Here is a 24,465-nt window from a genome sequence, read left to right on the forward strand (position 1 = left end):
TAGTCGGGCAGTTTCGGCTCCTTCCGCGATCACGTCCTGGACGTACAGGACGTGAGAGCGACAGTAGCTGAGCCTGCCCGAGTGTACTGCGCTCGGTATATGCCGGCGCAGTATTCAAACTCGGCGCGGAAAAAAGAGCGAGGAGGACGCCGGACCCGGCGAAGAGGACACCCGAAGCCGCAGACGGACGCCGGACCCGACGAGGCTGCCGATGGACGCCGCGCAAGACACCAAAACTGTAAGTACAAAATCCTTTTTTCCACAGGAATTTCTGCCCAACTTTAGGGGTGCGCGCTATACGCGGGAGCGCGCTATACCCCAATAAATACGGTACATATTGTTTTGTTTTTTTCAGTTTACGTCGTTGTCTACGGCGCACATGTGCCGTAGACATCGGCGCATTCCTTATTGCAAATATCTCCTTAACCGTGTAGGTTAAGGAGATATTTCTTGCAGCTACAGGTAAGCCTTAATCTAGGCTTACCTGTAGGTGAAAGGGGGAGGTTTGCAACCACTTTAAAGCAGAAGTAAACCCATCCATAAAACCATTTAATTTACGGCACGTGCCGGAAATGTAACACTCCCATTGGTTGCGCTCTCAACCAAACTGTCAAACCATCCAATGGCTGGTGTCTAAACTGATCACATGTGCAGCATCATGGCAGTTGTAGATTAACCACTTCAATACAGGGCACTTTCACACCCTTCCTGCCCAAGCCATTCTTCAGCTTTCAGCACTGTCACATTTTGAATGACAATTGCGCGGTCATGCAACACTATACCCAAATGAAATTTTTATCATTCCCCCCCCCCCCCCCCCCACAAATAGAGCTTTCTTTTGGTGGTATTTGATCACCTCTGGGGTTTTTATTTGTTGTGCTTATAACAAAAGAAGAGGGACAAGTTTGAAAAAAAACACTATTTTTTACTTTTTGCTATAATAAATATCCCAATTTTATTTTTATTTTTCCTCAGGTTAGGCCGATACGTATTCTTCTACATATTTTTGGTAAAAAAAAACGCAATAAACCTATATTGATTGGTTTGCGCAAAAGTTATAGCAGCTACAAAATAGGGGATAGATTTATAGCATTTTTATTATTGATTTATTTTTTTACTAGTAATGGTGGCGATCTGCGATTTTTATCGTGACTGCGATATTGCGGCGGACACATCAGACACTTTTGACACATTTTTGGGACCATTCACATTTATACAGAGATCCGTGTTATAAAAATGCATTGATTGCTGTATAAATATGACTGGCAGGGAAGGGGTTAACACTAGGGGGCAATCAAGGGGTTAATGTGTTCCCTAAGGAGTAATTCTTACTGTGGGGGGAGGGGACTGACTGGGGGAGGTGACCGATCGGTGTCCCTATGTACAAAGGACACAACATCAGTCTCCTCTCCCTGACAGGCCTTGGATCTGTGTGTTTACACACACAGATCCACGGTCCTGCTCAGTTACTGGGCAATCGCGGGTGCCCGCCGGGCACGCGCATCGGGTTCCCAGTGAGGCGGGGCGCGCCCCCTAGTGGCTCGGGAAGGCGCAACGTCATATGACGTGTCTGCCCAGAACAAGAGGCTCATCGTCCCACCGTCATATGACGGTGGGCGGTGGGCTAGTGGTTAAACAGAGGCAAAGGTGGAACCTTCCTTGACTGTAAATGATAGGGGGGTTTTCTTACACTTTAAAGAGGGGGTTCACCCGAAAAAAAAAAATTTAACATTAGATTGAGGCTAATTACTGGAGGCAGAATCGGGTGGTTTTTTTTTTTCAAATCAATGCAGTACTTACCGTTTTAGAGATAGTTCCGCTTCCGGGTATGGTCTTCGGTACTGGATGTTCCTATTTATTTGACAGCCTTCCGACAGTCGCATACAGCGCGTCACGAGTTGCCGAACGTCGGTGCGGCTCTATACGGTGCCTGCGCACCGACGTTCGGCTACTTTCGGAAACTGGTGACGCGCTGTATGCGACGGTCGGAAGGCTGTCAATCAAATAGGAACGCCCAGTCCCGCAGCCCATACCCGGAAGCGGCGGAGAACATCTATCTCTAAAACGGTAAGTACTGCATTGATTTTAAACAAAACCCAATTCTGCCTCCAGTAATTAGCCTCAATCTAATGTTAAAAATGTATTTTTTGGGTGAACCTCCACTTTAAGCAGGTGTGGAAAAATGCTGTAAATTAGGAAATTGTAAATTAAGAATGCTTTCAGAAATAGAATAGCTAATATTTTATTTTTCTAAGATAACAAAATGGAAAGTAAATGAACAAAAGAGAAATCCAAATCAAATCAATATTTGGCATGACGTGACCACTCTTTTCCTTCAAAACAGCATAAATGTTTCTAGGTACACTTGCACACAGTTTTAAAAGGATCTTAGAGGGTAGGTTGTTCCAAACATCTTGAAGAACTAACCACATATCTTCTGTGAATGTAGGCTGCCTCAAAACCTTCTCTCTCTTCATGTAATCTCAGAAAGACTCGATGATGGGGCTCTGAGATCAGGGCAATGTGGTTGGCCAAACCATCACTTACAGGACTCCTTATTCTTATTTATAATGAAGATACTTCCTAATGATATTGTCTGCATGTTTGGGGTCATTGACCTGCTGCAAAATAAATTTGAGGCCAACCACATGCCTCCCTGGTGGTATGGCATGATGGGTAAGTATCTACCTTTATTTCCTGTTTAAAATGCAGTCGCAGACCTGCAAGAGACCTCCACCGTGCTTTACTGTTTCCTGCAGACCCTCATTATTGTACCACTCTCCAGCCCTTTGGCAAATAAACTGCCTTTTTTTTCTACAGCCAAGATTTCAAATATTGACTCAACAGTACAGAGCACTGGCTGCCATTTTACTGCACCCCCGTTCCTATGTTTTCGAGCATAATTGAGTTACTGAGTTTGCATGTTCAATGCACAAAAACATAGGTACTGGGGTGCAGCAAATGGTAGCAGGTGCTCTGGACTGATGGGTCAAAATTTGAAATACTTGGCTGTAGCAGGAGGCAGTTTGTTCATGAAGGGCTGGTGAACGGAACAATAATGAGTGGAGGTTCCTTCCAAGCTTGGGGCTGCAAACACCTAAAAACAGAAATCTGGCGGCTTTTTGTTACTGTATAGTTTTTTCTACCCCCAGGTGTGCCCCAAATATTTTTGACAGGTACAGGGTAAATAACTTCTAGTTAAAGATTATAATTTAAAGGGGTTGTAAAGGTACAATTTTTTTCCCCTAAATAGCTTCCTTTACCTTAGTGCAGTTTTTCTTCACTTACCTCATCCTTCGATTTTGCTTTTAGATGTCCTTATTTCTTCTGAGAAATCCTCACTTCCTGTTCTTCTGTCTGTAACTACACACAGTAATGCAAGGCTTTCTCCCTGGTGTGGAGTGTCGTGCTCGCCCCCTCCATTAGACTAAAGGAGAGTCAGGACGCTCTCTACGTTGCAGATGGAGAAAGGAGCTGTGTGTTAGTGGGCGCCCTGACTCTCCTATAGTCCAAGGGAGGGGGCGAGCACGACACTCCACACCAGGGAGAAAGCCTCACATTACTGTGTGGAGTTACAGACAAGAACAGGAAGTGAGGATTTCTCAGAAGAAATAAGGACATTTAAAAGCAAAATCGAAGGATGAGGTAAGTGAAAGAGGACTGCACTAAGGTAAAGGAAGCTATTTAGGGGGAAAAAAATGTACCTTTACAACCCCTTTAAGAGAGCATGTGTTTGAGATATTTTTCTAGTATTCTCCAGATGTTTAACATTTTAAAATTTTATAGACTGGCCACTAGAGAGAGCAAATCATTCAGTTTGCATACTCCATGTGCAATCACTTTGCTTCCCTAACTTATGTGCTGTAATAAAAAATAGGCCAGAAAGGAAGTGCGTTTTTTTTTAGTATGTGACTGGCTCACACACTTGCATCATGAAAAGGAGCAGTAAAGCACAGCAATTGTGTTGCACTGTAAAGAAAGCAGAACTTGTGTATGTAATGAGCAAATCTGATGTTTTATACATATATAATTACCAACTAAACACAGAAAAAAGTTGATTAAAACATTGACTAACATTGATAACATTTTTATATCAAGTTGATCTCTTTTACTTTTGTTTAATTAAAAATATAATTTAAAAGATTGTAAACTCACTTTACATTAAATTCAGAATGATGAATTTGTATTTTGAGAAATAAGGAATATTACAAAAACATTCCAGCAAGTAGAATGTAATGTTAATGGCTGAACAAAATTTTGCAACTTTGCCATGTGTTAGTAAATCTGTACATATCATCAGAACTACCTTATGCAGGGCCGCCATCAGGGGGGTACAGGCAGTATATATGTAAGGGGCCCGGATGGCAACCACCTTTAAAAAAAAAAAAAACTTTTTTTATTTATTTTTTATAAACGGAACAATTTTTTTTTTTTTTAGGGGTCCGGAGGTCCCCAGGGCCCTGGATGACAACCCCCCCCCCCCTTTTTTTTTTTATAAAAAAAAAATCTTTTTTTTATATATTTTTTTTTATTTCTTTTATTTTTAGATAGTATGCTTATTTAAAAAAATCTAACAAAAATATACTAACCCTGACCTTTGACCTCAATCTTTGAACCCAACCTTAACCTTTGACCATTGCCTTAACCCTGACACTAACCCTGGCACTGACCAACATTTAACCTTGATCTATTTTTTCTTTCTTTAATTTTTTTTTTTATTATTATTATTATTATGATTTCTTTTTTTCTACACACTTTTTATTTTCCTCTCTATTCAGAAGAGCTCATAGTGACTGATCACTGTAGTAGCCAATCAGAGGCTATCATAGCAATCGGGTGACCCAGAACCAGGAGTCCCGGGTCCTGATCATTAGTACGACCCGGGCTATTGTAGTTTGGAGCACTCCAAGAGCCTGGCGCACTACCACCACAAAGCGAGGTATGCATATATGTGACGCTATGAAAAAAAACAGTCCAGTGAGGCTGCATATACAGTATGTGTACAGTCGACAGGAAGGGGTTAAAAAAAAATGAAAGGCACCCAAGTTCAGTTCTGTGGTTCACATGTGTTGGCAAGAACATGTTGACTGGAGGGACAAACTCATAAGACCACTTTCACGTTAAGGCAGTTTTCAGGCGTTTTAGTGCTAGATATAGCGCCTGTAACCACCTGAAAACTGCCTCCCATTCATTACAATGGGTGCTTTCACACTGTGGCGGTGCGCTTGCGGAACGTTAGAAAAAGTCCTGCAAGCAGCATCTTTGGGCTGGGTTGGGAGTGCTGTAAATAGCGCTCCTAAAACGCCCCTGCCCATTGCAATAAATAGGCAGCGCTTCCAAAGCACCTAAAAAGCATTTCAGAAGCGCCGCAAAGCAGTCTTTTTTCGTTAATGTCCCGTGACCTGAAAAACCTGGAACGCTAGCAGCCGAAAAGCGCTGCCAAAACAGTGCTAAAACACCGCAAAAACAGCGCTAATAGCCGGGCGCTGCCAGTATGAAAGGGGTCTAAGTGTTCTTCATTGTCTAATAACTTACTTGAGGTAGGGAGTCAAGCTGAATTGCATAGCCATAGTAGGAAAAAAAGTCCTCAAACTGTCTCTATTGTTCATTGAAGTTGGAGAAAAATCTTATTACTGGAACCACAGATATACAAATCTTTTTAAAAGTAAAACAATTTACATATATGCATTTCAACCATGTATGTAGCTATTTTCCTTCCCTTTTAGATAAAAATAAAAACAAAAAACTTTCATTAAAACATATTAACATAAGTACTGTATTTATTGGCGTATAACACTCACTTTTTTACCCTGAAAATAGAGGGTAAACTGTGCCTGTGTGTTATACGCGAGGGGCTGTGGAAAGTTTTTTTTCCTGAAACTTCCCTCTTAAAGTTAGGGTGCGTGTTTTATATGCCTGTGCGTGTTATACGCCGATAAATACGGGGTATATCATTTGCTCCAAAATCCAATTTGTCATTTATTGCATTAAAAAAAAAAAAGCAGCAATAGTTGAGTTACACTTTAAAGTTGAATAACTCTCTTCAAGAGCCCTAGTAGCTGAAGAAATTTCAGAATCTGATACACTACAACATGTCTTGGATGTTTGATTCCTTGCTGTGCTTTGGGGGTTATCCCGATGGCGCTTACATTACTACTGCGTCACTGTGGAAATCCAGCTACCCCCTATGGTACCTGTGTAGGCACCCTACATGGCAAAGACACAAAGCCACAAACACTCAATTAACTTGTAGCTAACTAGGAAAGGTGCACAATACGAGGTATCTTTTAAAAAAAAAAAAAATAGGTCTGTGGAAATTAACTATTAATTCCTCGATTAATCGATTAATTCTTTTGATCGATTTAACTTTAGATTGATCAAAATTCTTTTGATCAGTACTCACCTCTCCGCCGGCTTTTGGGTGTTCCGTCGGAGATCCGGTGACGTCATGGACACCGGCAGGACTTGCTGTGTCCATCTGAAGGCCTCCTTTGCTGTGCCTTCATATCTGCATGCCGGCGGGACCTTACTATCTGCCACACGCAAGGGCTGTTACATTTCTTTCTATCACTTCCCTCTATCAACCTGGGATTCTGCAGCCATCCACTGGGATTTGTGATAGTTCCCTTCACGGGACATCTACATGCCGACAGACTGATGTTAATCCCTCCTCATTTGGATTCAGCAGTGGTATCGTTGTACACATTTTTATACCAGTATCATACTTGGCTACATGTTTTTATGACTGCTTTTGCTATCGTTTGGTATTACTCGCACCATTTTTACAGTTTATGTAGCTACATCGATTTTATCTCCAGTGCAATATTTATTTTGTTACCTACTTGAAGTCAATAAAAGTATTAATGCTATTCCCATCGAGCGCTGCCTTTTGTGTGTTTTTGTATCCTGCTATCCATTTTTCCAGTGGTTGGTAGCTGCACTGGGAATCAGCCTGCATGGAGATCAGCTCCTAAAAGTAGTTGGATCTGTATGTGCGTTATAATTAATCGAAATTAGTAGATTAATCGATTAAAAAAAATCAATTAATCGAACACGAAAATTTGAATCAGTAACAGCCCTAAAAAAAACTAAAATCCCCCCAATGTTTAATCCTGTTAGCCAAGGAAAAAAAAAACACATTCAGTATTTCAGTAAGCTGCAGATATCTCTGTTTTGTATGCATTTGTATTTTGCAACGTTATCCAGTGGATTAAATGAATCCCTGATTTACATTACCATGTCTGATTTGGAACTAGCAGACCATAAAACATTTATACATTTACTGTATACATACCTAAACAAAACATAAAAATGTCCTGTCATGTACACTTATCTCTGAAACATTCTATGGCAGCCATGAATGCAGAATTGAAGCCAAATGTGGTATAGTCTTCGATTGTGTTTTTATCTAAGCCTATTTTAGTATGAAATCATAGTATTAGGTATTTCCTTCCTGCTGTCAAACCGTTTCCATTATGAATAATTTCAGTTACTTGGAAAGGAAAGAACAAGGGTCCGTTTCTTATAAAGGAATTAAAAATTCTGTAGAAGCATATTTGCCTTTTTTTTTTTTGCTTAACTGATGATTCTGATAAGGTGGCAGCCTTGCTAGCATATGATAAGGTTCACCCTACACTCCTGTTAAAATATCATTGGGTTCATTTACAAAAGACAGATAGGCTGTTTACTTTGCAAGGAAAATTTCACCTAGCTGAGGGAATGAGGTGCAGTGGGCAATGCAAGTAATTTTTTTATTTTTATTTGCAAAGTACATTTTCATCACATTCACTGACCTAAGCAAAAATTCCCTTGCAAAGTGAACAGCTTATTTGCCTTTAGTGTTTCTAGATTGTAAGCTCTAATGAGCAGGCCCTCTGATCCCTCCTGTATTGAATTGTATTGTAACTAATGTCTTCCCTGAAATTGTAAAGCGCTGCACAAACTGTTGGCGCTATATAAATCCTGTATAATAATAATGTCTCTGCTCCACCTTAACCCCAGCTGATGTCTCCTTGCCAAGCTTACTAGGGGAAGAATTGATCTTCTATATTGACTTTCCATGTTTCCAGTGGCGGTCATAACCAACAATCGTTGACGGGCTGCTTATTCAACTGCTGCCCAAGTACAAACACTTTTATTCATTTTGGAGATAGGTTGATATAGAATAAAAGTAGCCATAGTGATACTCTAAATTTTCTCATGGTTCATAGCAGGCAGTTAGAGAAAGTACACTCTTTTAATTTCCATTACATAGGGTATCAGGAGGAAATGGGGGGGGGGGGGGCATTCTGCATGTCTCCATGCCAGTCAAACACAAAGGGTTGAGCTCCATGCTGCTCAACACTATTTGGGTATTTAAAAAACAGCATTATGATTGGACTATTACGCCTCTTCTAGAAGGGAGCAGTTTCTAGGTCTACATGTCAGTGGGAGGGATTACCAGCATACACGTTTTTTTTACAAACATACCTCTGCTTTCTAGAGGGTCCTTATGCAGCTGCACAGTTTGTACAATTGCCATGACTTTAAAAACCAAGCCAACTTGCTTCTACAGAATTCTAAAGCTTCACATTTCTATAGATATCAATTGTTAACCTTAGGCTTTTGCTGAGCATTTTGGGCAGGTTGATGGGAGCACGGGCCTGTAAAATCGCTCCCGGTTGCTGAGTGGTGTTCACACTCCGTCATTAAATATTAATATAGGAAAAAAGAGCATCCCCCTTAATTAGGATTTTCTAGGCAACAACCACACATGAATAGATTAGCAAAAATATGTATTATTGGTACATAAAATCGTTCGCTCATTCAAGCATGAAATGATCATTAAAAAGACATATCACAAAAAGTCACGTATATCAAAAACAAAAAAAGGAAAAAATGATGACAGATTATATAGTTAGCATGACGTATTATAAAAATACTCTCCGGTATTAAAGTAATATCTCCGGTACCCGATGCATTTCTGGTTCAAGCACCTTCTTCAGGGATAATGGCAAGAGTATATGCAGTCATAAATTTGTCTTGCATGCAAAATGTTCTACTATGCAACTTGAAAAAATTAAGCCCTACCAGCGGTGGTGTCGACAGATGGCCACCAAGAACATCCAATAACATGAGATGTTTTTCAAATAAGAGAAGCTATTTAATTTTTTTCTTTGCCGGGTGATCCCAGGGAATCATATGCAACGAAGAAGTTGTAGTCTACAATGACAGACTGACGAGTGAAACTAACCAAAGCTTCAGTATGGCTTCTTGTCCATATGTAGTATACTCAAAATCACTTGGCAATAGCTCTCCCATATTATAAAAGGTTCCTCTGTCTGGCATCTACCCCGCTCTGCAGTTAAAGATATTACTTTAATACCATGTAATCTGTCATGTTTTTTATCCTTTTTTCCTGTTTTTTGTTTTTGATATACGTGTCTTTTTGTGATATATCTTTTTAATTATCATTTCCTGCTTGAGTGATCGAACGATTTCATGAACCAATAAAATAATAAATATTTTTGCTAATCTATTCTTATTTAGTTGTTGCCTATAAAGTCCCAACTAAGGGGGGCTCTTTTTTATGCTATACAATAGGGATGTAGCGACAACACACTGTTATGACATGGAGAAATCCCCCTTTTGCTATAAATATTCATATAAAGTGAGAAAAAAAAAGTTTCAGGGAAATCTATTTTGAGAAAAATACTGAACGGTTTTTGTTCATTAAATTCAATACTTTCTCACAGACTAAGTATGTAAATTAAGTATGTAAATTAGAATGTCAGACTCGCATCACTCCAAATTTGCATATGTGTTCCAGTTCAGTGCCTCTGAGGGTTTTGAAGTCATTGTGGTTACTTTACTAAAGGTAAACAGGATGTTTACTTTGCAAGGGCATTACCCAATGTGGTAAAAATTTACTTTGCAAAGAATCCCAAAACGTGCTAGGAAACGGAAAAAAAACAGCCTCTATATTCTTTCAATACAGTCTTATAATAACATTCTTAATGCATCAATAATTTCTTAGTAATGTGTTTATTTGTAACTGACAGTTATTGCTTTATTGCATAATACCCACTTTAAGGCCGCAATACAAAAATATACATTGCCATTTTGATTCGGCTTACTGGGGCTATGGCTGCAGCTGTCACCCATAACCCCAATTTAGTTTTGTTGCAGCCAGGGATGCTCTTTATGATAAAACTGATCCAAATGGCTAAATAATATAAAAAACAATAATAATTAAGCACCCCTGTCCTCCCATGCTTGCGCACAGAGGCAAACCCATGTGTAGGTTGCTCACGCATATGTAAACGGTGTTAGTTTCGCCACAAACGTTATAGCAAGAGCAATAATTCTGGGGCTAGACAAACAAAAGCAATACTTTTGGCGCTAGATACCCTTTGTAACGCTAAACTGGTAACTTTAAAAAAAATATGAAAGCGTTGCCTTTGAACGGGACCTGTAGTCCCCTGTAGATCTGGAGGATTGGATTAAGGCTTGCAAAATAGCTATATGGCCAAATAGCTTGCATGGCCATATGCTCCTTTAACACAAACACACTTGAAGCAACATACAACATACAAAGTCCTATTCTGATAGTACTGGGTCCCTGCTCGAATAGCTCATACTTACCCTGGATGTAGTGACAGATGTTTCTGCAATTGTAGACAACGGGAGACACCCTATCTAATGGTCCTACCCAAGACTAATGGGGTTCTGGTGCAGGGTTTTCAGCTTACTCCAAACCCTTTTCCATTATAACTATCAATCGGGAGGCAAGGCTGGCCCTATTACACTGCCCAATTCCTGGCCTATACGCATCACAGCAGAAAATGGCCACATATCTCTTAATCTCAGCCAAACGGGCCATAGCCCATGTGTGGAAGACCCAATGCGTTTCCTTCCAGGGGGTACAGATGCACCTGACCTCAATGATGCTTCATGAACGATTGTCCAGCATTGTGAATGATTCACATGCCAAATTTCTTTGGGAACCCTTCATTCCAACCAGCCTGTTCGGGTCTTTTTTTTTTTATCGCACCCCTCTGGGCCTCCGAGTCTGAACCAACCCCCACCCCTTCCCTCTTGTCTGTTTTTTTTTTCTTTTCCTTCCTTATTATTTAAAAGTTTTCTTGGTCTTGCTCATGCAGTACCAGCCAGGTGCAGTTGGTTGCAGGAGAAGAACTTTCCCCCAGGTGACTGCGAGTAGACTTCGGAGACATGGCATTTTTGATGTTTTATTATCATCCCTATGCTTCAGAATCCCTTTATCAACATGATTATATTCTATCGCTATTTGTTATAATTAACCATTAGTGATTTATATGCTTACCTAAATCTTTATGCTCATATTTAAAACAATAAACATGTTGAAACAGAAAGCGTTGCCTTAAGAATCTTAGTTTGTTGCCATTCCACAAGTGTGTGCAAATATTAAGCATGACATGTTAGGTATCTATTTTCTCAGTGTAACATCATCTTTTATATTTTACCAAAAAATTGGGTTATATATTGTTTTTTTGAATTAAGATTCATTAAAGTGTATTTTTTCCATAATATTGCATCTAAAAAACTGCTGCGCAAATTCAGTGTGACATAAAAAATTGCAACAAACACCATTTTATTTATATTATCTATGGTCTTTGCTAATAAATATATAATATAAAATGTTTGGGGGTTCTAAGCAATATCTAGCAAACATGTAAACAAAAAGTGTCAGAAAAGGCCTAGTCTTCAAGTGGATATGAATGCAAATTAGCAAATACTTCATTCAGAGTGCTCTGCTAAACACAGCTCAGGTTGAAAGATGTTATACATATAAAGTAGATAGAACTGCTAGAGGAAAACACTGAAAAGTGCAAAGACAAGGTGCCGTAACTCAAGGCAACAAATAAAATAATAGTTTACAGCTGTAAAATCTGGTTACTTTGCCTAAATCCACTTTATGTTGTTTATGTTGTTTCCCTACTATAAATTTTAACAAAGATCTTAAATTTGACATCACTTTCATTTAACCTTCCTCCCCATCCATAGGTCTTCCATAGCACCAAGACAAATAATTATATGAAAGATGTCATATTAGTGTGCTATTTGGAATCAAAGCTGCTTAGTGTCTTTTGGAAGTTTTGGAACGTTTACACTTTAAAATAATCTAAGGGCCCAGCTGATATAATTGATGTTTTCTTTAGTTTGTTAAAAACACACATTAATTAAGTATTTGTACTGGAAAAATCATTCTAAATTACTTTAAAAACAGGACCTGATGAATAAAAAGTGGAAGAAGAAATTCTGTGTTTATTCAACAATGTGCAAGAGCTGTAAAAAGACTATGATCTTTTTCTTTTTAATTTCGTCAAGCTTTTACATCAGATGCTTTAAATTGACGTTCGTAAAATGTTTAAAATGATACACTATTCTTTATATATAAAGGTTTTTCTTGTAATGGCTTTTGTTTTAAAGGGAAAACTATTTTTGTATCACTGCATTTTTTCTAACAAATGGTATATTTTTTACAAGTCTATGTTTTATTAGTTAATATAATTTATTCAGTGCTGGTGGCTTTTTTCCATTTCTGGTGTAATTTATCTTTAGATCCAGGATAGAAAATAACATGGCTTTCCTTTTCTTCCATTACAATCACCAGTAACATCTTGTTCCAAGTAATCCCCTAGCTATATCCAGCTGTTTTCAAAGAAACGAATGCCAGGCAGTGTGACTGACAAATAGTCACTCAGAGAAAAAAAAATTCTGCTTTGCTGACAAGACAGCCAGGAAACCAGATGAGCATCCCATGTGAAACACTCCCAGATAGTAACTTCTGATTAAATATTTTTAGGTTGGCGCCTTAAATGACACTGCATCAATTTTTCTGTGTGGGTTTGGGTAACACTGTATCAATGATGCTTTCATGGCGTAATTGCTAATTGCACAAGACACCCTTGTGAATTGTGTACCAAGTCTGTTTTCCCCTGGCTACATGGTAAAGGAGACATGTTGCCCAAAACTGCTGTTACATATACTTCATGCTAAGTGACCAAAGGTTAAAGTAACAAAGCTAACACACTGAGGAAAGGATCCTTTATTTTCAAAGAAATTTGAAAATTACAGTCACATGGCACGTTCTGTGATGCCACATATGTATTACTCTCTAAAACAACAACACCTACCTTTTTGTTACTCTAGAGACCCTAGGATTTGGCCCTGTATTCCTTTCCCTACTAAAAACTTTATATAGCTCTCCAGTAGCCCAAATTTCCATTAGAGGTCATAAATCGCCATTATTTCTTGTTCGGCGGGGTACAAGACAGGGCTGCCCACTTTCTCCTTTATTGTTCGCATTGGCGATAGAACCCCTAGCTATGGCGATCCGTTCCCATTCTGACATTCATGGTATTTGTTGCGGTCAGCAGGAACAAAAGTGCGCATTATTTGCCGATGATGTTCTTATGTATATCACTGACCCCCAAGTAACATTGCTTAATTTGCTGTCCCTACTAGATAATTTCTCACAACTTACCGGCCTTTCCCTGAATACTCAAAAAACAGTAGCACTTAATGTATCATTACCCTCTACTGTAGTGCAAATTCTTCAAAATACATATAGTTTTAAGTGGGCTCCTCGCTCCCTTCCATATTTAGGGGTCCAGCTGACTTCATCCATTGATGCTATCTATGGGGCCAATTACCCCCGATTATTTAGAAGACTTAAGGAGGACCTTCGCTGCTGGGCAGATTATTCGCTTTCGTGGTTTGGCAGGATCAATTCCATAAAAATGACGTTTCTACCTAGGCTCCTTTATTATTTTAGAACCCTGCCGGTGGCAGTCCCGAGGGGAGACATGAAACGCCTGCAAGCCAAGGTCTTGCGCTTCGTGTGGGGTAACAGGAGGCCTCAGATTAAAAAACAAACACTTTATACACCTAAATCTATGGGGGGGCTCGGTCTTCCTAATTTACAAGCATATTTTCAGGCTGCCCAAATTGCCCAGTTAGCCTACACTACAGCTAGAGGCTCTGTCCCCCTTTGGGTTTCCATTGAAGCACTTTGCTACCGGCCGTTTTACATTGGATCCTTGATGTGGCTTCCTGGTTGTTTACGCCCGCCTATTTTATGCCCTACTCTGTCACATTCCTTAGCAATATGGGATAGGACGCGCCACCGCAGTTCTTTATCATCCCCTCACACGCCATTGGCTCCCATTTTTGGCAACCCTGAGTTTCCGCCTGGTTTGACAGCTGTTTCAGTGGTGGCTTAATAAGGGGCTTTTGAGAATTGGTGATTTCCTTAATGGAGATCAAATGTATCCTATACAACACTTTAAAGATGAGTTTCTTATGCCCCCTAGCGAATTATTTCGGTACAACCAAATCGCATCATTTGTCAGATCTAAAGTTAATTTAATGTTGAGACCCTTTACGGTTACGACATTTGAATTATTCTGTCAGGGTAGAGGCTTGCAGAGAGGTCGGATATCTGCGTTATATAATCTATTACTGAAATTGATTCAAAACTTGCCTATATGGATCACTGGGAAAGGGATTTGAACCTTACCTTTGATTTGATCGAATGGCAAGATATTGCTTATCAGTTATCCAAAATCTCCATCAATACTACTCTTATAGAGGACAATAAGACGCTCCTGCGTTGGTACCTGGTGCCAACTAGGGTAGCTAAAATGCATCCTTACACTTCGCCAACCTGCTTTCGGCGTTGTGGACAGCTGGGAACGATGCACCACTTTTGGTGGCAATGCCCGATTTGTAATTAGATTTTGGATCAAGATATTCAACCTTATTAATTCAGTAATGGGGGTAAACATTCGCAGATCTCCTGAAGCCGCTCTCTTTCACAAACTACCTGATGATACGCCCAAGAAATCTGTAAAATTGATTAACTATATGTTCCTGGCGGCGAGAATCGCGATTGCTAGGCACTGGAAGCAGTCGGCAATTCCTCTTGACCAAGTTAAAAGTAAACTCAACTGGATTATGATTAATGATAAACTCTCCCATATGCTTTGTAATAATACAAAGAAATTTAACAAAATATGGGATTCATGGATCGACTATATTTAGACTCCCTAGGGAACTCCGGGATGACCCTCTCCCCTTCTCTTTTTTTATTTTTTTATTCTTTCACTCTTTTCTTCCCCTTTTTTCCTGTTACTTCTTTTCTCTCTAAAAAATTATGCAATACAGATGTTTGTATTTGAGGCCTTTTGCATACTTCATGTTTTGCTGTTGTGATAACTGGAGGATGTGTGTTATGGCCATATTTTCTATATCTTTGTTATGCTATGTTGCTTAGTTCAGCCAATGTGTCTGTCTACATTGGAACTTGTTTTTCTTTAATAAAAAATACATTGAAATATAAAACAACACCAGTGATATACCCAGACAACATTTAGTCTTAAGCCTCGTACACACGTACAGGTTTCCTGGTTTCTGGCAGTTTTCCTGTTTGGAAAATTGCAAAGGAGCATGCACACTGATGGTTTTCCCGTCCAAAATCTCTCATGGCAGTTTTCTCAATGTAAAAAACGGTCGTGTGTAGAGGTTTTACTCTAATCAATGGGGGCACCAACAGTGGACCATAAATAGGCATTCATTGAACTGAATTCTATAACTTATTGTGATGCATGCTGCATTAAATGCCTATACATAGAAAAATCCAACTGAAAACATTTATTCATTTTTTGCGGTTTGCTTTAAGTATAAAAAAAAATACATAAATAGAATAAAACTTTTAATTTAATATGGCATTACATTTCCAGCCAGATATGAATGTGCAAAGTGACCGCGCCCCTTAAATAGGCAAAGCTGCTCTAGAGAGGTGACTTCTAGAATATAGTTTGAACATGATAGCCTGACCAGAATAAAAGGTTTATTAAATATCTTTCTTTTCTATTTTATTTTGGTAAAATGTAGGACTATAGTTGGGTTCCTTATCAATCTGTCAGCACTTTGTACGGCTAAGAACAATTTGTTTTATTATAATAATTATATACACTTAAAAAGAACAACAAATTAGGATGTAGTATTTCAGATTTTTCCGGTAGTATTGCAGATCTTTCCGGTAATTTTGCACACAAATAAAAATATGCATGGTAATGTTGAAAAATTGTAAAGCAATACCATGATAAAGACGATTAAATGGAACAACTGCTTAGCTTTTATATTTTTAAGACATCAGGCCCATTGTGACTAAGATCCCTTTCACTGCCCCCACCTATAACTGGCCTTCACAGCAAGGAGCACTGGAAGGGCAGACGCATGTGAAAAAACAAGGAATTTCCAAGCTCCGCTTACCAACCAGCCAGCAACCAACCGAATTAACATCTGCCCATCATCTGCCCTTCATCTATCCATCAGCATACATGTGCTTCCACTGTGGAGACTTTAAATTTAGAGTTAGGGCTCTTTCACACGTCCGTTCCGTTCGTCCGTTTTTTGGACGTCCGTTAACGGACCGCAATGCTTCCCTATGGGCTAGCGTCCGTTAGCGGATGAGCATCCGCTAACGTCCGTTAGCATCCGTCTGCGTTCAGTTCCGTTTTTTTGGACGGAAGAAAACCCTATTTTTCTTCCGTCTAAAAAACGGAACGGGCAAAAAACGGACGTTAACGGATGATCCGTTTATCATCCGTTCCGCTAACATCCGTTTTTCTATGTAAAAAGCCCCCCCAAAAAAAAAAAAAACGGATGCAAAAACTGATGGAAAAACTGACGGAAAAACGGATCAACTGATGAAAAAAAAACTGATCTGAAAAACTGAACGGACGTGTGAAAGAGCCCTTAGGGTCTACAGTACACAGGGAGCCTTGACAGGGCCTGCAGCTTACGCATGTATTTGCAAATGTGTGCAATTAAACCCCTGTTTTTATTTAACTCCTACTGTTAGGCCTCGTACACACGACCGAGAAACTCGACGGGCGAAACACATCGTTTTGCTCGTCGAGTTCCTTGTGAAGCCGTTGAGAAACTCGACAAGCCAATTTTCTCCATTCCCGTCAAGGAAATAGAGAACATGCTTTCTTTTTGGCTCGTCGAGTTTCTCGACAGTTTCCTCGACGAAAATGTACACACGACCGGTTTCCTCGGCAAAAAAATATCTCCCAGCAAGTTTCTTGCTGGTTTTTGCCGAGAAACTCGGTCGTGTGTACGAGGCCTCAGACAGGTTAATTCTGTTGGTTGCTGTCTGGTTGGTAAGATGAGCTTGGAAATTCCTTGTTTTTTTTACATAAGATCCCTTTCAAAATGGAGCCGCCCATGCACTAACGGTAAAGCATTGCTCGTTTTTGCGGCGCTTAACCACTGTTTAAGCAGTGCTTTTCGGCCGATAGCAGGGCGCTTTTAGCCACCGCTAGCGGCCGAAGAAGGGGTTAAAAGCGCCCGTGTTGCAGTGCTTCCGAAACTTTTTTTATTCGCCTTGGAAGCGCTGCCAATTAATTTCAGTAGGCAGGACGTTTTGGGAGCGCTGTATACATCGCTCCCAAACCGTCCCAAAGTTTGGGAGCTTTACAGGCGTTATTTCTAGTGCTAAAACACCTGAAAACCACCTCAGTGTGAAAGGTGTCTTATGGTTATCTCAACCCAAAAACTGGAGGTATTATATGACTCTTCTTATGCATGTAGCATGGTAAACATACCTGCTTACTTCCCTCATGTGGAAATTAATTAATATTGGCACTTGCACCCGTCACATGCACAGCTGTCAGCGTACAATAAAAAAAAAAAAAGTAGCTAGCAGGCAAAGGGAAATATTTTATTGTAGTAGAGTAATTTGGAGTCTCTTCTACCATAACCATCTATTAGTTGACTTTTTGTTATTGCAAGTTTAGCAATTTAAGCAATTTCCTAGTAAAAGACATGGTGATGGCTGTGCCACAATTGTTGTTTTTGCTGTATACTGGTACCATAGCAGCAGTGGTTGGTTCCTATGTGTTATTTAATTTTACAGCCATTAAAGTGTATTTATGGTCAAAATGTTAAATCCTCTATTAATTTACAGATTGCATTTTAATGTTTTCTTTCCAACCTACTCCTATTGCTCTTGACATTTTAAAGTTTAATTTTGAAATAATTTCACACATTTACCACCTTAAATTCTGTGACACATATTCACTGGGGGAGATTTACTAAAGCTGGAGGATGCAAAATCTGGTGCATTTCTGCACAGAAACCAATCAGCTTCCAGGTTTTATTGTCAAAAATTAATTGAACATATTGAAGTTAAACGCTGATTGGTTACCATGCACAGCTGCACCAAATTCGGTGTGTACAAGTTTTAATAAATCTCCCCCACTGTGTTCTGTGAGTAGGCAGTGCTGTGTCATGCATTTCGAAGAGCATACCTTCTGAATTACACAGGGGCTGAGAGGAAGAGTTTCAGGAGGTGGAGTCAGTACAGGAATCACTGCTTGCAAGCAGCAAGGTACCATGGGATACATAACCCATGGACATCAAAAGTAAATCAAATGAATGAGCAGAGGAGAAGCCACAAAGCATGTGGGGAATCCAGGAAGTTGTGGAAAGGTATGGTCAGCAGACAGGCAGTACTCAAAACAAAAAGGGACATTTTCCATGTAAACAACTTGTAGCAGTACCTAAATTTGATTTGTTACTATGGTACATTATTTTAGCTGGTGGGATTGCCTCTCTGAATCGCTAGCAGATGCAATATATCTAGAAAAGTTGACCTAAGAGATTTTTATTACAGATTTAATTTGGTTCTAAAGTCAGAAGTTTTTTTTTGTCTTTATGCATTAAGATATAACACCTTCTGTGTGCATGATAAATACGCCATCTCCATCTCGATCCAGCAATGTTGCACGAGAGTCTTGGCTGGCCGCGACTCTCTCTCCTCATTGGCTGAGACAGCGTGCGCCATTGGCTCCTGCTGCTGTCAAAGTCAGTGACCCAACTGGGAAAGCGGGGTGGGGCCAAGCCACGGCTCTGTATCTTATTGAACACACAAAGCAGTGGCTCGGGTCAGGTGCCCCCATAACAAGCTGCTTGCTGTGGGGCACTCGACAGGAGGGAGGGACCAGGAGTGCCGGCGAGGGACCCGAGAAGAGTAGGATCTGGGCTGCTCTGTGCAAAACCACTGCACAGAGATGGCAAGTATAACATGTTTGTTATTTTTAAACAAGAAGCAACAAGACTTTACTATGACTTTAAATATCAGTATATTGATAACACAGACTCTTGATGTTTTTGGTTATTTTGCAGGCGCTGGAAATCCCAATTGTAAAGTTGCAATCGTAATGGGTAAAACAACAAATGCTTCTTCTTCCAGGTATGTTTATCAATCGAGTTGATGAATGAGATTAGCCAAGTTCAGATCCTGAGTTATTTATAGGACACTTATAGCGCAAAATACTGTGTGAAATATATGACAATTATTTTATTTTATTACAGGTTCTTATAAAGCAATGTCAATGTATGTAGCCATTTACCTATGCATATACAGTATATTGTACATTTATGTCAGTTCCTGCCATCAAGGATCTTACAGTCTAAGGTCTCTAAATCACATTCATACACACATACTTATTTAGACAGAATCCAATTAACCTTCCAGCATGTCTTTGGAGGGAATCAGAGTACCCGGAGGAAACCCACTCAGTAAAGTTCAGTTAATCTCCTTCACAGCAAAAAGCAATATGTGATAAGTACTGGTGATACTCCCCAAAAGGAATAAAAAAACTCCATAATCAGTCCAAAGTTTCCAAATAAGTGTCCAATGAGAAGTGCAACAATCACAAACCTACATGTGAAGGTGCCTCCTGTCATCAGTATATAATATCCCGTTAGAGCTTCCATAACAACTCAGTGTGCAAATGGACACTTACCAGAGAAGGGTGACTCCCAATATCTGAGTGGTCATGAAGTGCATGCACTCTGTAATACAAAGATGTCTGCATCCACCCACCACACTCCAGCATGTTGTGAGCAGATTGTCCTCAGAACAATAATATATGTGCAGAGACAAAAAACAGCAGAATGCTCCAAAAGTATAAATCAAAACCAAACTTCTTTATTAAAATGGTTAAAAAAAACTCACATTGTGTTAGATGAGAACAGCGCTATCCAAACATATAATTCAGAAACCCCGATCGGTAACATGTGATGTATGTACTGACGTCAGCGTGACTGGCTCCGCCCCAACGCGTTTCATCAAACTGTATCGCCACAATCTGATGAAGCAGGTTGCAGCAGAGCCAGCGGCTTTTTTTATTTTACATTTTTTGAGAACAGCGGTTTCCAAACATGTAATCCAGTTCCCGATTGAGACATGCATACTGACGTCAGTGACATCAGTGCGTCAGGCGCTACCCCCAATGCATTTCATCAAATTGTGATGTCACAGTGGAGCCAGATGCCACTATGAACGACACATGTTACCATTTGGGTTCTGCATTACACATTTAGATAGCGCTTTTTTAATAAAGTGGTTTGTTTTGGTGATTAATTGCACTTTATTGTCATAACGTTTTTGTTTTTTTTTCAAACTTTTTTTAACGCTGCACGTATCTTTTATGTTTTGCATACATTACATATGTTGTGCTAGTGACTTTTTATATATATATATATATATATATATATATATATATATATATATTCTATTTCTTTCAGCTTATAGTGCAGCTGTTTGTATCTTTTATATTTAGGACACTTCACCATGAAGTGATACTCAACACTACAAAAAATTTTTGGCTTGAGGCAGAATAGTTTAAAGCCCAGAATGAGTTCAGTGATGAGTCATAGTTCCTTTTTTGGTCAGCCAGACCAAAGAGAATAATATAAGAGACATATGTAAAAAGATAACTCATCAGTGGTTTCAGAATGCCATTTATCGGATATTCCTGGAGCAAAGGTTTTTGGAGGCCATTGGTTATCTTTGCTTTCAGATGATTGGATAATAGAAGTCAATAGAGCTTTACCTCATTCACCAAGCTAAGAGGAAATTATTTTGCAAAGGCACCAACAGCCTGTTTGCCTTTAGTAAATCAACCCCGATATGTCCACAGCATGTTGTCATACCTCCTCTGAGCATTAATCATTTTCCTGTTTTTCAGCAAGATGGTTGAATTAATCATACACCCATCAATAGACAAGCATTGGAAACTTTAAAGCAGAACTACACTGCATCTAAAGCCCACAAACTAAAACCACTATTTAATACATTTGTAATATTCAAAGCAAACTCATCCATCCCTCCAAGTTTCCATGCTTTATTTTGCAGAGAAATAACTTTGAAAAACACCCCCTAGGATTTCTGGCTGTGGCCACTTTGAGTAAGGGCGGATGATTCATGTAGCATTTACTGAAAGCAATCTGCCCTTAGCTCAGGCATGTAGGCAGGAGGTGACTGAGAAAACACCTTGTGAAGACTTATAGGATGTTTGACATAATTTGCTTAGGCCCTTTTAAACCATCAAATTACTGAAGAAATGTAAAAAAAAAAAAGTTTAACCGCTTAAGGACCGCCCGCTGTATATATACGTCGGCAGAATGGTACGGACAGGCATAATCACGTACCTGTACGTGGCCCTTTAAATGCCTGCCGTGTGGTCGCGACCCTGCCGCCTGCTCTGCCTAGTGAGAATGACACTGATCTCGGCTCCGTGTACTCGGAGCGGAGATCAGTGTCATGTGACACAGAGCCCATCCCCCCTACAGTAAGAAACACTATGCAGGGAACACTTAACCCTTAGTGGTTAAAGCGGGAGTTCACCCATTTGTAAAAAAAAAAAATTTCTCCCCTTAGCTTCCTGCTCGTTCGGTCTAGGGGAATCGGCTATTTGTATTAAAATATGAGCAGTACTTACCCGTTTTCGAGCTGCATCTTCTTCCGTCGCTTCCGGGTATGGGTCTTCGGGAGCGGGCGTTCCTTCTTGATTGACAGCCTTCCGAGAGGCTTCCGACGGTCGCATCCATCGCGTCACTCGTAGCCGAAAGAAGCCGAACGTCGGTGCGGCTCTATACTGCGCCTGCGCACCGACGTTCGGCTTCTTTCGGAAAATCGTGACGCGATGGATGCGACCGTCGGAAGCCTCTCGGAAGCCTGTCAATCAAGAAGGAACGCCCATTCCCGAAGCCCATACCCGGAAGCGACGGAGAAGATGCATCTCGTAAACGGGTAAGTACTGCACATATTTTAAAATAAATAGCCGATTCCCCTAGTAAAAACGAGCAGGAATCTAAGGGGGAAAAGTGCCCTCTAAGGGTGAACCCCCGCTTTAACCCCTTCACTGCCAGTGTCATTTTCTAAGTAACCAGTGCATTTTTATAGCACTGATCGCTGTGAAAATGACAATGGTCCCAAAAAAGTGTCTGATGTGTCCGCCATAATGTCGCAGTCACAAAAAAAATCACTGATCGCCGCCATTACTATTAAAAAATATATTATTAATAAAATGCCATAAAACTATCCCCTATTTTGTAAACGCTATAACTTTTGCGCAAACCAATCAATAAACGCTTATTGAGATTTTTTTACCAAAAATATGTAGAAGAATACGTATCGGCCTAAACTAAGGAAAATAATACATTTTTCTATATTTTTTGGGGATATTTATTATAGCAAAAAGTAAAAAATATTGAATTTAACTTAAGGACCGCCTCCTGCACATATACATAGGCAGAATGGCACGGCTGGGCACAAGCACGTACAGGTACGTCCTCTTTAAGTGCCCAGCCGTGGGTCACGGGCGCGTGCCCGCGGCGCGCTCCCACGACCCGGTCCGAAGCTTCATGACCGTGACAGCGGGTCCCGCGATCAGTCCCCGGAGCTGAAGAACGGGGAGAGCTGTGTGTAAACACAGCTTCCCTGTTCTTCACTGTGGCGTTGTCATTGATTGTGTGTTCCCTTATATAGGGAATCACAATCAATGACGTCACACCTACAGCCACACCCCCCTACAGTTAAAAACACAGATGAGGTCATACATAACCCCTTCAGTGCCCCCTTGTGGTTAACTCCCAAACTTCAATTGTCATTTTCACAGTAAACAATGCATTTTAAATGCATTTTTTGCTGTGAAAATGACAATGGTCCCAAAAATGTGTCAAAATTGTCCGAAGTGTCCGCCATAATGTCGTAGTCACGAAAAATAGGTAGAATAATACGTATCGGCCTAAACTGGGGAAAATAATTTTTTTAGATATATTTTTGGGGGGATATTTATTATAGCAAAAGGTAAAAAATATTGCATTTTTTTTTTTAAATTGTCAGTTAAAGCGACGCAGTGCCGAATCGCAAAAACTGTCCGGGTCCTTTAGTTGCCTAAAGGTCCGGGTCTTAAGTGGTTAAAATTGTCGCTATATTTTTGTTTATAGCGCAAAAAATAAAAACCGCAGAAAGCTCTATTTGTGGGGAAAAAGGACACAAATTTTGTTTGGGAGCCACATCGTACAACCGCGCAATTGTCAGTTAAAGCGACGCAGTGCCGAATCACAAAAAGTGGCCAGGTGAAGTGGTTAAAACAAGTATTTATGATATACTTTCCTATCTTTTTACTAATGCTGTCAGCATAAGCATTAAAAGTAATCAATTTTGATTGAGAGAGTGAAGTTCCGTTTGAAGACATCAAATCCAATTGGGATACAATAAGCAGACCTATTAATATGAGAAAATACAGAAGACTAGACGTGTCGTACTACCCTGAAATACAGAGTTCCATATGTTACTCTGGTTGTATGACTTTATACTGTGGAATTAACAGGCCATATTAATATGGCTTGTTTCTACTGGCCACTGTTTATTGTAGCTTTTAAGCTTTTTCCTGAACAAAAAATTATTGGGTTAACAAAGAAAACTGAAACATTTATTTTTAATTAGGCACAATTCACATCAGATACTTCAATGAAAATCATTTAAAGCCTAATACCGCATGCACACGGTCGGAATTTCCAACAAGAAAAGTTTGATGTGAGCTTTTGGTCGAAAATTCCGACCATGTGTAGGCCTCATCTGACTTTTTCTGTCGGAATTTCCGACAGCAAAAATTTGAGAGCTGGTTCTCAAATTTTCAGACTGGAACATTTCTTGTTGGAAATTCCAAACGTCCGTATGCAATTCCGACGCGCAAAAAACGCACATGCTTGGAATCAATTAGACGCATGCTCAGAATCATTGAACTTCATTTTTCTCAGCTCGTTGTAGTGTTGTACGTCACCGCGTTGTTGACAGTCGGAATTTTGTGTGACCGTGTGTATGCAATACAAGTTTGAGCCAGAATTCCGTCGGAAAAAAATCCACAGTGGAATTTCCGATTGTGTGTATGCGGCATCACTCTAGCCAACGTGTTTTCCGTTTTGGATAGACTTGGGAATAGTCAAGGGTGATTTTAGGGCAGAAAGTGACAAGCTTACTTCCCTTTTCAGGACAGAGATCGCAAATAAAACCCAGCCAACAACATTCTATCTCTTTACCAGCCTGTTCAAAACCTAAACAACGTTTTGGGTGTA

The 24,465-nt window shown here is 39.9% G+C and overlaps 1 protein-coding gene across 1 annotated transcript in view; it reads left to right on the forward strand.

The window, feature by feature from the left end:
• The window catches only part of ACAD11 (acyl-CoA dehydrogenase family member 11), a 164,296-nt gene that overhangs the window by 96,060 nt on the left and 43,771 nt on the right, over positions 1 to 24,465 (forward strand). Inside the window, exon 14 of the mRNA XM_040353109.1 lies at positions 19,222 to 19,288. Within this exon, the coding sequence (XP_040209043.1) occupies positions 19,222 to 19,288 (67 nt within the window). The remainder of the gene's footprint in view (positions 1 to 19,221; positions 19,289 to 24,465) is intronic.

This window comes from Rana temporaria, chromosome 5 (assembly GCF_905171775.1).
Source record: "Rana temporaria chromosome 5, aRanTem1.1, whole genome shotgun sequence".
NCBI lineage: Eukaryota > Metazoa > Chordata > Amphibia > Anura > Ranidae > Rana > Rana temporaria.